We start from the raw sequence: 15,675 nt of genomic DNA, 5'->3' as shown, positions 1-15,675 counted from the left end.
GCGTGGCATGCAAATAATCCACTTGGCTGCTGCATGCATCGCCTGTGTGAAAGGTTCTCCTCACCAGCTCGGTGCTCAGAAGCTTGGAGGCTTGGGGGTAGAGCACAAGGATAATCATGAGAAAAAAGAGTTTATTAATTCGTTGGAGGAGGAACTCTAAAGCTGCGGGTTTATTAGTCCAAATGACCTTGGCCATATATAAATATTGCAGGCAGCTAGTTGAGAACTAGTTGCATAATCAAGTCATGTGCTTTTAATTAAATTCCAGTCGAGATTTTAAAGCTAGTCGCTCGATATTGGCTTACCAAGCCGCTTTATTATGTGAATCTTGTTCAAAAAAGAGCCGGCCAATTAGTAATGGCTCTTTCAATGACATTACTGTCCCTGGATGATGGCCCTTCATTTATCAAGTTGCATCCTTGGCTCCGTGCCCTTCTGGCTTCTGCTTCTGCTTCGATGCTCCGTGCCACTTGGGCTGCAGCTGCCGCAAAACTTTTTAATGGTTAAATAAGCGATGTTGTCCACTGCAGTTTGCTTAATGCCACACAAAAGTTGTACAGATTTTCTTTTTTTGGCTAGTAATTGGTTTTAAATGGCAATTTTTCATCGGATCGGAATAAACATCGGATCAGAGGCTACATACTTACCACACATAGGGTCAAAAGTGAAATGAAAGGGAAAGCGTTTCGGGTTTACTTTACAAATACTTTTGATATTTATTGTTCAAGCGTGTAAATAAAGCTTTTTTGCACTTTACTCTTTATGGATTTATGTATTCTTTTTGTAAATAAATTGCAATTTGATATAGTTGCAACAACATTTAAGTTCAACTTCTAAGTACCACGTATTCTGTATTTGTGTATGCATATACCCTCCAGACTACTCCGAAGGGGGCTTATTTATATTTGTTTCAAGGGTTATGTTTTATGTTTTATATTCCCAACTATTCACGAGTCTAAAATACGATCCCAGCTCTACGCAGCCCTAGATATCGGTAATTGGTATTCGTACATTAAAATACAATTAACACTTTGTATTGCAGTTGTATTGTATATATTGTAATATTTTGTAGCTCACTTTTGTGTTCGATATTTTACAATATAAATATAATCTCTTAATATATTTATATTACAGTAGAACTCCAATTATCCGAATTAAAGGGGACCGGGACCCATTCGGATAATCAAATATTCGGATAATCGGATTTTCGTTTTCTTTTCGAAGCCATGGTATATAAACAATACAGTATTGTACACGCACAAACAAAAGTAAGCCATAGCGAAAGAGTAGCGTCCTCGAGCAAGTGAATAGCACACTTTCTAATCAAAACAAACAATCGCGGGGGGAAGTCAGTGTAGGCACAACGGCAAGTTAAGACAAGTCAAGTCAAGACTTGTGATTCGGATAATCGGCGATTCGGATAGTCGGAGTTCGGATAATTGGAGTTCTACTGTATATGGTTTTCTCTAAAAGGTAATTTAGAACTTATGCCACGCTTTCCCATGATAATATGTACAATTGTTCAGCAAACTAATGCCAACGAACTAAATACTTTTCGAAGGAAGAACAATATTTAAGCCTTATCTAGCTATCCTATCCAATAATATAGACGATCTAACTGGCTAGAGAAACTATATAGAACTCTATTCAACAAGGATTAAGCATATACAATGTTAAAGTTAAGATATTTTAAGGATAAACTGCCGACTTCCGTGAATTAAAAGTGTATCACCCGAACGATAATAAGGATAATAATGGTAGAACTTCTCTATTTCGTACTCATATGTGTTGGAAGAATAATACGGCGTACTTTCAAAGTTTATTTATTAAGTTACGATAATTTCCTAAACAAATTTTGACCGAAAATCGGTTAATACTCTATTTTGGTATACAAACTTTTACGTAACACTTAGTTTTATTTATTTTTGTTGGTAAAAATGAAAGAAACCCCTCAGAAAATAATAAAATGACATTGGTTTTGGGACTTTGTCAGAAGTACTTAACATGCAACGATTAAGATATATACTGGATATATTGTGTGTGTCTGTTTATTTATTTATTTTGAACATAACATTTGATTGACCTACTTATGGAAAGTAACAACTTACACGAATAGTATGGAAACACTTTTATAAAGCTTGTGATCTCGATTTAAGTATAGGTTTCTGTATATATGGCATTTGGATTATGCGTATGTTATTTTAAAATGTATTTCTAACTTCAATTTGGTTACACATTTACTTTATTTGTCTTCATATCGCTATGGGAAGAATAAAAGTGGCGAATGTGCGGAGCTTTAGTTTCTGAAATTGTATTTTCGCCATGGGATTTCGGGTTGGGGGTTCTGTGTTAGTTTATGGAATGTAAATTAGTACAATATCAGCTTTGGACCCAAAAGTGCGGTTTTCACAATACAAGCTCACAATGTCTTACACTCGCAGGGAAAATAATTTAGAAAATTGTCTTTAAAAATGTAGAATAGTGGAGTTTGATCCTTTTTTCATAAATCTTTTGAATAAAAAAGTTAATCTCTTTATAGACAATTTTCTAATTAGATTTTTCTTCGAGTGTCTTGATATAGTGCTCATTGACCAGCAACTTGCTCTTCGTAGTTTGAGACAGATCTATGGGTAAGTACATAATGCGGCTTTATCCTGGGAGCTCCTCGTCCTCGTACCCATCAGACGTCCGTTTCGGTGCTCGACTGGTTCGGATTGTGGTTGTGGTGGTTGGAGGTGGGCAGCGGCGCCTGGTGGGAGAGCTGTTTGTGCAGGGGCGGCGGCGGCGGATGGGACGACTGGTGGGTGGCTCCCGGACCCCCCTCGCTGGGCACCAGCAGCGGGAGGGACTTCTGCAGGCTGACAACGCCCGGGGCCTGGTGCTGCGATCGGGGGCTGGGCGGTGTCGGTGTCGGAGTGGCCGGGATCTGGTGCCAGTTAATACTGTTCTGGGAGGTGACGTTGCGGGTCTTGCGCAGCGGCGGATTCTTCGTCGAGGTGGAGAAGGCCATGCCACGGCGCAGCGGGACTCTGGGGTAGCCACACGAGCGGGAACGACAGGACGAAGGACACGCATTAGCAACGGCGGGTTAGGCGATGGCGATGCGGCGAGGGCGTCGTTAGCGATGAGGCGGAGGCGCAGGATGAGGGTTATGAGATTTCAGATTCGATTTCAAGACGATGCACATGTGGTAAGACGACAGGTAGCAGGTTGGAGTTATTTTTTGTTTTTTTTTTTTGGGGAGAATATGACAGAGACACAGGATACACAAAGGTTACAAACGGCGCAAAAACAGACGGGTGGGGGTGGCTCTAATCTGTAAGAACACTCACCTCGTGGGGCTCGGCGGCGGGTAGGAAATGCCACGGTGGCTGGGCGACAACAACATGTTGCCCGAGTGGCTCGTTGTGGTGCCGGGCACGAGAAGGGTATTGTTACTACAAGTAGGACAAAGGTTACTGTAAAGAGTACGCTGGCGGTTCGGATACGGATTCGGTCTCATATTCGGATTTTGGGGAGTTGAAGCAGAAACGGAAACGGAAATGAAAACGCAAGCAGTGGGCAGTGGCGCAAAGAGGGATAATAATAGTGTAAGTCCTACGTTTGAAAAAGTTTTGGCGGCAAAAGGAGAACATAAAAGTGGGGATAGCTTCGGTAACCGAAGGACCAAATACCCTGGATAACAATATATCTCTTATAGCAGACAGACAAATAAATATTTCGAAATGAAAACCTTTTCCAGGACATTTGAAAGCTTTAAAAACATAAACAATTAGCACAAATGATATTCGGTGTGGCTGATGATTAGTTGTGGATGATAGAGATCCAAGTCGTACTTTTGACAATAAAAATATTTATTTTAAGTTTTCCATTTATAAAATATAATACGTACTATCTAATAACAGTGTTTAAATAAGATGACTAAATGTAAAGTATGGTACAACATAAACAATGTGAGTCCGATCCCATGGAACGTTCGCACACATGACTGGGCGGAAGGGATCTGATCTGGTGATCTTAGTGACCTGATGATCGGGAGATGAGTGTGGTTTTTTTGGTGGCGATTTATTTTGTGTGCTTGCTTGGTTTAGTAAGAAGCTGGTCAATGGTGAGTGGTGCAGTCGGTGGTGCACCCATCTACGCAACTTACGTGTGACTGTGATGCATATTGAGGTTGGGCAGGCTCTGGCCCAGGTGATTCAGCGGTTGCACGGATAGCGTATTGGCCGACTTGGAGGACAGTGGACCCATCATGCCTATTTTGGCCTTGTGCAGGCCGCTAATCAATTGCTGTTTGCCCTTTGAGGACACTCCATGGTTGCCTGTTTTCATTGAAATATTTTCAAAATGGTCCATATGAGATTATAGCACCAGAATCCTTGAGTTCAAAGGTTTGAGAGATGGCTAACTTACCCGTCATTATGCTGGAGCCCTCGTCACTGGACACCGAGTTTGTCTTTTCAAAGTCCACGGATATGTTGCGGGAATCGTTCCACTCCACACTGCCACTATGGCTGTTGTTTGCACTCGAGACATGGCTGCAGATGGAGGAGTTCATCGGCGACTTGCGGACGCCGAGGGAGTCGGCAGTGCCGCCGCTGGTGCCGCTGCCACCGAAACGGAAGCCATCCCCGCCCACCGTACCGCTGCCACCGGTGCCACTGCCTCCGCCGCCGGCTCCGCGCTTCAGTCTTTGGTAGATCGTCTTGGCCCGCCACAGGGCATCGCACCAGTTCTTGGCCTCGGTGCACTGGAGGGTGAACGCCGTGGTGGCCACCTGGAACTCGTTGAGGTACACACAGTTCAGTGTGTTGTTCGGCGCCAGCTGGACGACCAGCTGGTCGGTCAGATACGGTTGCCGGATGACCTTCAGGGCGCCCAGACCTCGCTTGGCAATGGTCTTGCACACGAGGAGCAGGTCGGTCAGGAGGAAGCAGTGCACGTCGGATTTGCCGAGGTTGTCCTTGAACTTGTGGTCGCCCTCCATGAAGAGGTGACGCACCTGGTAGGCGGGAACTCCCCGCATGGGAGCACAGAGGTCGAACATCTGGCTGTGTTGCTTGATAAGCTTGTCCAGCATCTCGTTGTTTGTGTCCTAATTGAACGAAATGCACTCTAATATTTATGAATTTTGTATAACATCCTGACACTAACCACCACATCGTAGGACTCTATCCGCACCATCACTCCCTTGAGCCGCTCGTTCTCCTGGCGCATCGTCAAGTGGTTATTGACACTGAACACAAAGTTCTCCACGCTGTGAATCATCCCGTCAATGGCCTCGATCTCGTCCACGTCGCTCATGTGCTTCTTGATGGCCGCCAGAAGGAGGCTGTACTTGGTCAGGCGTTGCATGGGTCGCACCACAATGTCCGCGAGCCGCAGGCGGTTGCACATCTTCTGCGACTCGCACCACGCCAAATAGGACGTAAAGAGGGCATTGTTCTGGTTGAGTTCCTTGCAGTAGAACTGGCAGGTGCTCTGCTCCGCACAGTAGATCTTCAAAAGAAATATATTTAGTTGGGAAAAAGAGGTATATAGTTTAAGGGGTCCACCTTATAGGGTGAAAAGATGGAGGCGAAGGCTATGAAGCCCTCCTGGAAGAAGGCGCATCTTAGAGGCTCATGGGTTATCACACTGTGAGCCACCATGGGATACAGCCACAGGGTCCAGAACTTGATGTTGGCTTCACAAACGGCTCGCACATTGGAGAAAAGACGCGCCTGGTCCACATCGATTAGTAGTCTCTCCTCCTGCACAGCCTCCAAGCAGGCCAGGAACAACTGGAAAGCAATATCCGATTCTAACAAGGATTATGGAGAGATTAGTTTGAAAACTTACATCCGTGACGGTTTGGAGGGCGTGTATGTAGTAGACTTCGGTGGTCACCAGCTCCCAAATGGCCGTTTGGATCTTGATCTCACTCTCACTCATCCCATCACTCTCCACAAAGTCGCGCCAGGACACGTGCATGTCCTGGAGGTAAGCCAGCGAATTGACTAGATCCGGATGATCGAAGGTGAGGCTATCCGGTCGCTGGGGCACTCCGTTCTTGGCATAACTATTGAGCAGCTCGCACAGCTGGCTCTGTTGGGGATTCTTGATGCCGAAGATGGAGGACCACCTCTGTTTGATCTGCTTTCCGGGTGCCACGCCCGACTCACTGGTCTCCTCGGTGGAAACGGAGGGCAGCAGTCGGGGCGGCGGTTGTCGGGAGCCCTGTGGAAATTGTTTTTTTTTAAATGGAGAGTTTCATGAACTATTTTTTTTTTGCTTTCATAAAAACAAAGCGAAAAACTCCCCGCCCTTAAGGCGCAATTTAATTAAATGTGTGTGTATTTTTTTCTGTTTCCTTCTCCCATCAATGGTTTCGGGGAAAACTTACAAAGGAGGCTGCCTTCTGGAGGGGCTTGCGATTGCTGCCACGTTCCGTGATGCAAAGATGGTGTCCGGCCAGGCTCTCCACATCGGTCTGTTCATCCACTGAAACGGGTAGCAGCGAAGGTCCTGCCAAAAGGATAATATCAACTAACAAGCTCGAAATGAACACGCTCCGGAGGCATACCTGCATCTAAAAAACTGGGCGTGGGATTATTGTCTGTGATGGTGATCTGTGAGAAGCTAATGTTCCGCCTACGCAGGGCGTGGCTGAGTGCGTTACTAAAAGAATTATTACCAATAGTATTATTATTAAAAATATAAGAGAATAAACTTGCAAGGACTCACAGTAGGGTTACACCTTTGGTGGCTGGAATAAACTCCTCATCGGAATGCTGCGAGGAGTCCAAACAGAATGACACGGAGAAGAATTCGGAACTTGATACCTAAGTGAAGGAATAATACAAATTATAAGACTTATTTCTGGGGCATGTCCTTAAGGTTAAAGGAAAATGTAATCAGAAATCTCAAGGACCCAGCCAATGTCTTTAGAGAGTGCCTCCTTTCCGAAAAAGAGCCGCAAAGAAGTCCACTGACAAAAATTACTTTCAACTGTCAAAGCAATCTCGTTGAGTAAGTGTGAAGATTGCATTCTGGGGGGCGAGGGACAGGACGTACTCACCCAGGACCCTTTATCCCCTGAGCCCTCCCCCCAGCCTGCCCACAGAAACTACTGAAATAAAAGCAAACATCAAGAAATATTTTCCGTATTTATGTTGGCGGCGGGCAACCAGCCGGAATTCTCCGCTTGGCAAGTGACAGAAACCAAAGAAAAGGAAAGTAAGTCCTTGGCAAGGATAGGGGGGAAAGTAGTGGAAAGGAAAGTGTGGAAAGCGAGCTGGGGAAAGTTCTACAAAAAGGACAAATAACAACAACACCAACAACTTTGCTGATTAAGGCGACAAAGGCAAATAAAGAAATTAAAAATATATATATCCGTTCGCCCCACCCACATCCTGTCCGCCCTGTCCCTCCAACCAAAAGTCATCATCCATCTGTCGAGTGTAATTAGGAGGGCGATTCAACATCTTTTGACAGCCCCACCGCGGCCCACGGCCCACGGCCTGGGAAGGATGCTCGTCAGGCGCGAGACAAGATATTCTGATTGTGCAGCCATTTGTGATCTGCGCTCCGCAATCCCAGGTGATTTTCCGGCTCTTTCTCCTTATCCGTCTCTGACTCACCTCGCTGCGTGTCAGCAGTGGCTTCTTGCGCTTCATGAACGAGGATTTCTTTTTCATCGCCGCCGAGCTGGAGGACGTGGGGCAGCCGGCCGGCGAGGTCAAGCCTCCACCGCCGACACCTCCGGTGGTTAAGGATGCGCTGGTGCTGTAGGGACTCAATGTCGAGGACGTGGCAGCCACCTCCTGGTACTGAAAGTGTTTCGAGCAGGGTATCGCATGAGTGGCTGGGGTGCTGCTGCTGCTACTGCTGGGTGGTTGCTGTTGCTGGTTGGACAGACTTTGGTGGTGCTGGTGCAGGGATCCGGCACTGGAACTGGAGTGTCCAGCACCGAAACAGGACGAACTGGCCGTTTTTGTGGTCTCGTCGAGCGTCGGAGATAGCGAGAGCATCAGCGACGGTGTCCGCCGCACAATCTGCGGTGCCTGGGTGTATATGGTGGGTGGGTGGTGCGGCAGAGGCTGTGCCGGTGGTGGGTGAGTGTGGTGAGGTGGGTGCGATGCAGCCGCGGGGGTGTCGGCCTTCTCCGCCTGGGGAGTCTGTGGGGCAAGTGGCCCGATATATCAGCGCGATTTTCAAGCGGTCGGCAAACAATAAGAAAAACCCAAAAATTTATAGTTTTGCAAAAAGGATACACAGAGAGAAAGTCATAGGAGAAACAGAAAGAGAGAGAGAGCGAAGAGAATAGAACAGAGAAGAAAAGATATGGTGAGTTTTTGGTTTCTTCAAAGAATTTATATATATATTAGCCAATTCTTCTAAAGTTTCTAAAGAGAGTCTACTGTATCTAGTTAAAAATGATCAAAATGCAAGCCAATCTTAAGGAGTTCTTAAAGACAGACTCCTTCAAAACAAAATAATCTTTAAAACAATTAGTGTTTTCTATTAAATCCAAAAGTTGAGTAATTACAAACCGATGATGAAAAAGAAAATAAAGAGAAAAGATTCAGGACGAATCCTGGAAAAGTCACGTTCCGCTTAAAACTGACAACAAAAGACACGGATACGGACACGGGCGAGTTTTCCGTTTTCCGATGAGTAACTGTTACAAATAGTTTTGTGCAGAAAATAGAAAAAAAAGTAGAAAGTAGAAAGTAACTGACTGTGCGTAAATCAATGACAGCGACAGACAAAGTGCTTTAGAACAGCAATAGAAAAAAACCAAATCAAAATAGACAGAAATCAGAGCCAGACAAAAACAGCAAGCAAACTAATTTGTTATCAATTTGCGAAAGGACTTCCTTTCGAGGGTTCTCTCGGGAGAAGCCACGACCAGCGATTCTACAGTGGCTACAGTAACTACACACTATACTATACACTAAACATGTATGCACTGAGAGAATCTAATGGTTCTATATATAATAATTTTATTATAATAAAATCTATAAATAATAATTTAAATCTATAAAAATAAAATTTAATTCCAAAATCAAACTATGTAGTTCTCTTGGCACTTTTTTTGCTCAGTGCATACACTCTCTAGGCAAGATGGATGTGCTGACTAAGTGGCCAGGCCAAGTCCTAGCAGAGGTTTACCCTGGACACCCCCCTTGCAGTCCTTGGTCCACCACCCACACACTTACCACATTGGCCTGCCGGCCCAGCGATGCGGGTGCTCCGGTATTTGTGGTGCCGCCGGCGGTGGCGGAAACGGAGGCTGCGGTGGTGCTGGAACTGGTGGCGATTCCCGGAGGACCGTGCTGGCAGGCCACAACGCCGGAGTCGAGGCCATCCAAGTGCGTCAGGCTCTTCGATTTCAGCTGCAATGGAAATGGTAACTAAAATCAGTATGTGAGATTCGGTCATCGGTCGGTGTTGGGTGGGTGGTTGTTTGGGGAAATCATTGAAGCGTGGCGCAGATATTTTATAATTAAATTTTATTCACGTTATCGATGGCTTTACACATATTGTTTTTTATGCCATTTTTTATGGTACATACATGTTCACCCTTCCATGTTCTTTATTCAAATAAAAAATTGCAAATATAAGCGGATGAATGGTGGCCCTTTATGGTTGCGATTGCAAGATGAATTTAAAAATATAAATGAAATTTAATAATTCCTATATGGCACTTTAGAACAGAAAATAAGAGATTATAAAATGAATTAAATTATTTATAAACAAGGAAAAACCTACTTGAAGCAACCTACTTAAACTTGACAATGTTGTTTATAGACTGTTGTTTTTTGGACTCCCCTCCAGAAGACTGATTTATTATCGTATCATTAATTTCCAGCCAGTCTGAAGTGGCCATAAACTGGCAAAGCCCTCCTAGATCCGGTCTATCCGGTCACCCCTTTGTATATATTTTGTTGTGGTGATTTCGGAAGTGTATTGTGCTGAAGGCGACCCTCCCAAGGAGGTGCCACAAAGCCATCAAGTCACTCTGTATCCACGGCACTGGCACTGTGGAGCCAAGCCACATCGAATTACTGAATATTTCGCGCTTAATGCGGAGAATAATGTTTTGAATGCTTTTGTCGGCGGGCGTTTGCAAGACAATGCGATGCATTTGCCGGCAAAAAAATAAATTGCTTGCAGCAGCGTGCCAGGCCGCTTGGGGGAACTTTTCAGCTCAAAAGGTCTAGAACGAGGACGAAGGACTAAGGGCGAGGGCGAGGGCGAGGATAGCCGAGTGAACCGTCAGCCAAAAGATGCATCGAGAACAAAAAGATTGCGCCTGCGGCCGAGAGCCCTAGACGTGTCCTCGAAGGTTTCCTGTCCTCGCCTAATGCACTGAGATTACATCAGTCAAGTGCCCCCCAGCTGGCCCAAAGTCAGGGTCTCCTTCTCTTCGTCCTTTGCCAAGGATCCTCACCCAGAGACTTGCACGTCTCAATGCCTTGCTTTAAATTGCGTTTGACGGCAAAAATAAAACCCTGTTCTTAACTTTACATAAACCGCAACAAAGGATCTAAGAAAAGGCACACGCTTCTTCGATTTTAAACTAAAATATGTTTAAGTATTCTTTGTTAATTACTTTGTATTTTTTATGAAATTAATTTCAATGGCTCTGTTGGCACATCAAATGGAACTTCCTGTGTGCGGAATGCATGGAATGTTAGCTGCGAGAATTTAAGCCCCGAGACGGATGCCATTTATGGCCCCTGATGCCGCTAATCTTCAGTCCATAGGACCAAGGACCAGGAAGGCAGGAAGGACCAGCCAGAGGGGCGCAGAGGACCACCCAAAGGGCGCCCAAGGATACGCTATCCTGGTCTGGTTTGGCATGGTCTTTTATTTCTGCTGACGACAATATTTCACATTCTGTTTTGGCAATTTCCAGCTGGCGGCCCTCATCCTGCCGCGATTCGCCTTGCCCTTTCGCAGTGACTCTGGTTTATGTTTTTGTTTCCGGTTATATTGTGAATTGTTCGCCCACTGCGGCCTGGCTGAAGGTCTCTAGATGTCCTTCGGGGTATATAGGTTCTAAGGAAAATTTGTTTAAAAAACTAAATTCCAAAAAAAACTAAGCTGAAAAGGATCTGAAGGATGTATATCATAAGCTGGCCCCTAAGATATTTCGATTACAGGATATCCTCTGGTCTAGACCCTAGTTATCCTTAACTTTTTTTCGTTTGCCTGACTTGGACGCTTAGCTCCGGTTGGCATTTAGCTTCCCACACGAGAAATTTAGTTTCAGGATCTCATAAAATGAACACTTTACCATTGTAGAGTTCCAGTTGCGGAAATAATAATTTCTTTTTGTATATTTTCGTTATGAATAGTGCAGCGCGCTATAAATAGTTCACTCTATTATCCTGTTACTACACGGTCTTCGTAACGTTGCCAACGTGATTGCCTAATCATTGGACAAAAGTTAACACGGGCTTGGATAGAATATCCTTGATGGGAAACTTGGTTGTTAACATGGTTACTTGAAGGGGTCAGTGTTTGGCGAAAGAGGACAAGGACCTCCTCGAGGAGGCATACACGTAACATGGAAAATCACTTTGGGTCCTTTAGAAGTAGACGTGGCTAACAAATGATGTTTCCGGCGAAAAAGTTTACAAGAAACTTAAAGACCGAGTTTACTTTATGGCTGGCATGTAAGGGAGCTCCCAGGCTGGCATTTTTATTAGCCCAGTTACCCACTTTGCTTATTTTTCTCGTTTTACCATAATTGTTTTCATCCTGTTTTCTATGCCCTTGAAGACGGCACGCCACTAATAGGATTAGATTTTGTAATAAAAGTACCAAATTATGATTAGGGCCAAGTTAGGGAGTGTGCCGCATTTTGGCCAAATCAGAGATGTCTCCATGAATGCCATGAATGCTGTAATGGAATGACGATAATCTGAATAGAGAGATATGCCATGGGAAGTGAAAGCATGTTGTCGGATGGCGGCTTACGGGCAGGACGATGAAAGGACCCCATGCCCACTGTGGCAAGTTGGCGGACAAATAGGAATCGCTGGTGCAATTTATTGCTTCACTGCGCTTGGCGACAATTGAAATGCCATCCTCCCTTCCCCACCCCAGACATTCCACCGAGCATGCATTAGTTTCTATGCAATCACCACTGCGTATACGTAATGTGAAATATCTCCATTAGAATATTTATGAAAATATTCCATGGCTGCGACCAGAGTCGCTTTTATTGCAATTCCATTCGACCAGAAAATCTATGGCCAACGGAATTTAATATTTCTCTATATTAGGAATTATAAATTTGATTAAATAATAAACAATTAATTAATTTGAATCAAGGAGAGTGGGAATTGAAATCAAATTATATTATAAAAGGATAAAGGATACTCATGAGCCTCTTAAGAATAAAATTATACAGGAACTTATAACATAAAACTTAAACTAATATCTTTCTTAAATAAAGATTTCAATTTAAAAGAAAATAAAAACCATTTAAAGCCAGGTTTTAAAGCCACTTTTCAGCAGGAGTCTTACTTCCTGGCTTACGTCATACGGCCGTTGAATTATATCCGTGTTTTTCGCGGGTAATTCCGTAATTTAATATCCGAACTTAAAACACAAACATGAGCACGGCGGAGAAGCGAATCAACAGAAGGAAATAAAACAAAAATACGAGCGGGCATAAGAGTGGAAATATGTTTATTCTCATTTCGCAAAGTAAACATTTGATTAAGGCCGCGCATAATTTGTTGACCATCTGCAGGACCCGGACAGGACAGGACTCACCTGCAGCTTGCTGTTCGGCGGCGACACCACCAGGCAGATCTTCATGGTCGCCCGCAGGAACTCCTCCCGCTTTGTACTTAGGTCAGGGGTCACGGAACCCGGTGACGTCACCGCCGCCTGCTTTAGCGGCGCCCTCTTCGGTGACGTTACACTGGGCAGGAAGGGATTCAGACTCCGTACCAGGCTGGCGGAGTTGAACTTGCCACTGGTGGTGCTGCCCTCGTTGCTGCTGACCGATGGGGGGGAGCCACTACCGCCCTGCTGGTGCTGTTGGTGGTGCAGCAGGCGGGTGGGTGAGTTCAGGCTGAAGAGCTTGCGGCGGTGCCTGCCCGGCGTGGAGGAGGAGCTGGACGCGGGACTGGGACTCGGTCCGGGCGGGCAGCTGGCGCCACCCTCGCTGTGCGTGGACTCCTGCGATCCGGCGCGACTGTACGAAGGAGTGGGCAGCTGGGCGGAGCGCGAGCCCGCTCCGTACTTCACCGAGGTCACATTGCCGTCTAGTTCCTCCCCCACCGCGTCACCGCCGAGGCAGCCACCGCCCTCCTCTTCGTCGTAGGTGTTGTGGTACGTCCGGGCCGTGATCTCCGGCAGAAAGGGATTGTTCGGCGAGGTCAGAGTATACTGGTAGTAGCCGCCCGCTCCGCTGCTGGTCTCCGCCGGCAGCATGCTGCCCTCCGTCTCCTCGGGCGTGCTCTCCTCGGGGAAGGAGCCGCCCTGGAAGTCGTGGCCCCCACCCACGCCGCTGCTGCTGGAGAGGTAGGCGCCCAGTTGCTCCCATTCTCCGGAGGAGGAGTTGTGCGAGGACACCGTGAAGCCCTCGTTGGAGTGGCCCTGGCAGCTCCTGGAACTCTCGTTGCTGCTCTTAAAGAGGAAGTTCTGGAGTCGGGTCAGCCGGATGGAGCTGCTTTCGCTGGTGAGGCTGCAGCTCCGACTGCTGTTTCCGGGTGCGGATGTGGTGGTGGGCTGCTGATCGCTTCTGTTACTGCTCTGCGTCTCCAGACGTCGTCTATCTCGTTCTTGGTTTTCGTTTGTCAATGATACTGCTCCTCCTTGACCTGCTCCTGACCCAGCACCTGCTCCTGCTCCCGTTCCTGCTCCAGCGCCAGCTCCTCCTCCCGATACTGTGCTCACTTCACCACCCATGGAGGCCCAGTAGAAGACACTCGTCTGGGAGCCGCTCAGCTCGCCCAGCTCACAGTTGCTCTCCAAGGAGGTGCTCGAGTTGGTGGTGGCGACACTACTCAAGTGCTGGTAGGCGTACTCCGGCGGTGTGCACTCGTCGGGGCTGTCCAGCAGCAGAGCGGGATTTATGTGCCCACCGAGACCCACTCCCAAGCCCAGACCCGGCAAGTTCAGATGGCTGAAGGTGAAGGGCAATCGATTATTGTTGTCCGTCTGCGGCGGGGGTGTGGCCCGGCTTTTGGCTCTCAGCTCCTCGGGCGTCGGTTCCTGGCGCTTGATCTCTAGGGATCGGTGCTCGCCGCGTCTGAAGGATCGACGTAATCGCTCGGCGAACTTGGACTGCTGTTTGGGGGGCTTCTCCTTGGGCGGCTTGTCGTGCTTGCCGCCGGACGAGTCCTTGGACCGTCCCAGAAAATTGGTCCTTTCAGTCTTGTCCTCCTTCTCGAGGAGTTTCTCGTGCATATCCCCCGTGTGGGCGGTGGCCCGGTCCAAGGCCGGGCGCTGTTTGGTGGCTAATGTAATCGGTGGCGCCGCAAAGCCACCACCCATTACGGCCGCCCTTCGCCGTGTTGGTTGGGTGGTTCTCGTTATCCGGATGGCTGTCCCAACGGATTATCAGTAATTTATCTGTTAGCTACTAGCTACTAGCTGGTCGCTGGTAATCGTAACTAGTTACTCACTAAATCGTTAATTTATAAAGCGTTGATTTTCCCCAAGATACACTCTAAGATGTGTATTTCCTTTCGATTAACACTAATGTTTAAACATTAAAGCGATTTTATCTAAAATTAGTTTTGCTTTTATTGCTTATACTACTTGTATATTTTTGATGTTCGTTGGTTTTCTGAAATTATAGAAAACAAAATGAGTCAAAGGATTAAAGATAAATTTTATTATTTTTTTTAATATTTTATCAAGGAGAAGGTGCTTCAAAGTTCAGGTCCCTCAAAGGAGCTAATCAGCCAGGGACTACCAACTCTCTCTCTGCTGAAAAATTTACATGTCCTTGCTAAATGCAAATCACCACTTTCCGGGCAAATCAATTTAGGATAATCCATTCAGCCATAATATTCAAGCGTTATTGCTATTTTTCGCCCTTCGATTTGTGTATGCAAGTTTTAAAGTTTTTCGGTTGTTATGGAAATTGGGGAAACGTGTTAGCATTTCAAATGAGAAACGTCGACGAGGAGAGCTTGGCCCCGGGGGCTTTGAAATTATTTCCCGGGTGAGCCAGGACGAGATTCCAAGCGATTGCCAATCGATGGCAAATCCAAAAAGTTTAATCAATGTGCATATTTTGGCTGTCAACCGATTGGCAAAACTGAATTAATCAGCCAGAATCGGAAAGCAATATTTGGCGGAGGATACAAGTCAGAAGCCAGGATGTCAGGCTGTCAGGCTGCCAGGATGCTGTAGTTTCATCAACGAGACCATTTAATTAGTGAGTTTCGAGAGCTGAGCATCTAAATCTTGACTTTATTTAATATTTACCTATTAGACCCTATATTTTGTTTGGTTTTCCGTTTACATTCCCAGGCCTTTTATTGATTCCTAATGCGTCTCCGGGTCACGTTCCGAATACTTTCTCGACCTAATCGTGCATTTATATTCGCAACCCAACTTTAAGATCTCCTTTTTTTTTGGACGTACCTATTTTCCTGATTTTTCTTCAGAGAGGGAAGAGGAAAGGGTGGCCCATAAAACGGGCCAGAAAAC

The 15,675-nt window shown here is 46.1% G+C and overlaps 1 protein-coding gene across 8 annotated transcripts in view; it reads right to left on the bottom strand.

The window, feature by feature from the left end:
- Positions 1-1,807: 1,807 nt before the first annotated feature.
- Positions 1,808-15,675, bottom strand: part of LOC6507117 (pleckstrin homology domain-containing family G member 5) — a 52,705-nt gene continuing 38,837 nt past the window's right edge. For 3 of the 8 annotated variants that reach the window (XM_032454528.2, XM_032454527.2, XM_032454529.2), the window contains 12 exons: positions 9,204-9,380; positions 7,623-8,159; positions 6,727-6,824; positions 6,566-6,660; positions 6,386-6,507; positions 5,842-6,219; positions 5,556-5,783; positions 5,155-5,499; positions 4,414-5,095; positions 4,151-4,322; positions 3,333-3,437; positions 1,808-3,029 (listed from right to left, as the gene is read on the bottom strand). In XM_032454528.2, the coding sequence (XP_032310419.1) occupies positions 2,681-3,029; positions 3,333-3,437; positions 4,151-4,322; positions 4,414-5,095; positions 5,155-5,499; positions 5,556-5,783; positions 5,842-6,219; positions 6,386-6,507; positions 6,566-6,660; positions 6,727-6,824; positions 7,623-8,159; positions 9,204-9,380 (3,288 nt within the window). In that variant the 3' untranslated portion in view covers positions 1,808-2,680. Of the gene's footprint in view, positions 3,030-3,332; positions 3,438-4,150; positions 4,323-4,413; positions 5,096-5,154; positions 5,500-5,555; positions 5,784-5,841; positions 6,220-6,385; positions 6,508-6,565; positions 6,661-6,726; positions 6,825-7,622; positions 8,160-9,203; positions 9,381-12,777; positions 14,804-15,675 lie in introns of all 8 variants that reach the window. The other 5 variants (XM_001956602.4, XM_032454526.2, XM_032454530.2 and 2 more) reach the window with 5 other exon arrangements.

The sequence above is a fragment of the Drosophila ananassae genome, chromosome 2R (assembly GCF_017639315.1).
Source record: "Drosophila ananassae strain 14024-0371.13 chromosome 2R, ASM1763931v2, whole genome shotgun sequence".
Taxonomy (NCBI): Eukaryota; Metazoa; Arthropoda; class Insecta; order Diptera; family Drosophilidae; genus Drosophila; species Drosophila ananassae.
Note: the sequence above shows the minus strand (reverse complement) of the source record. Positions and strands in the feature narration are given on the sequence as shown.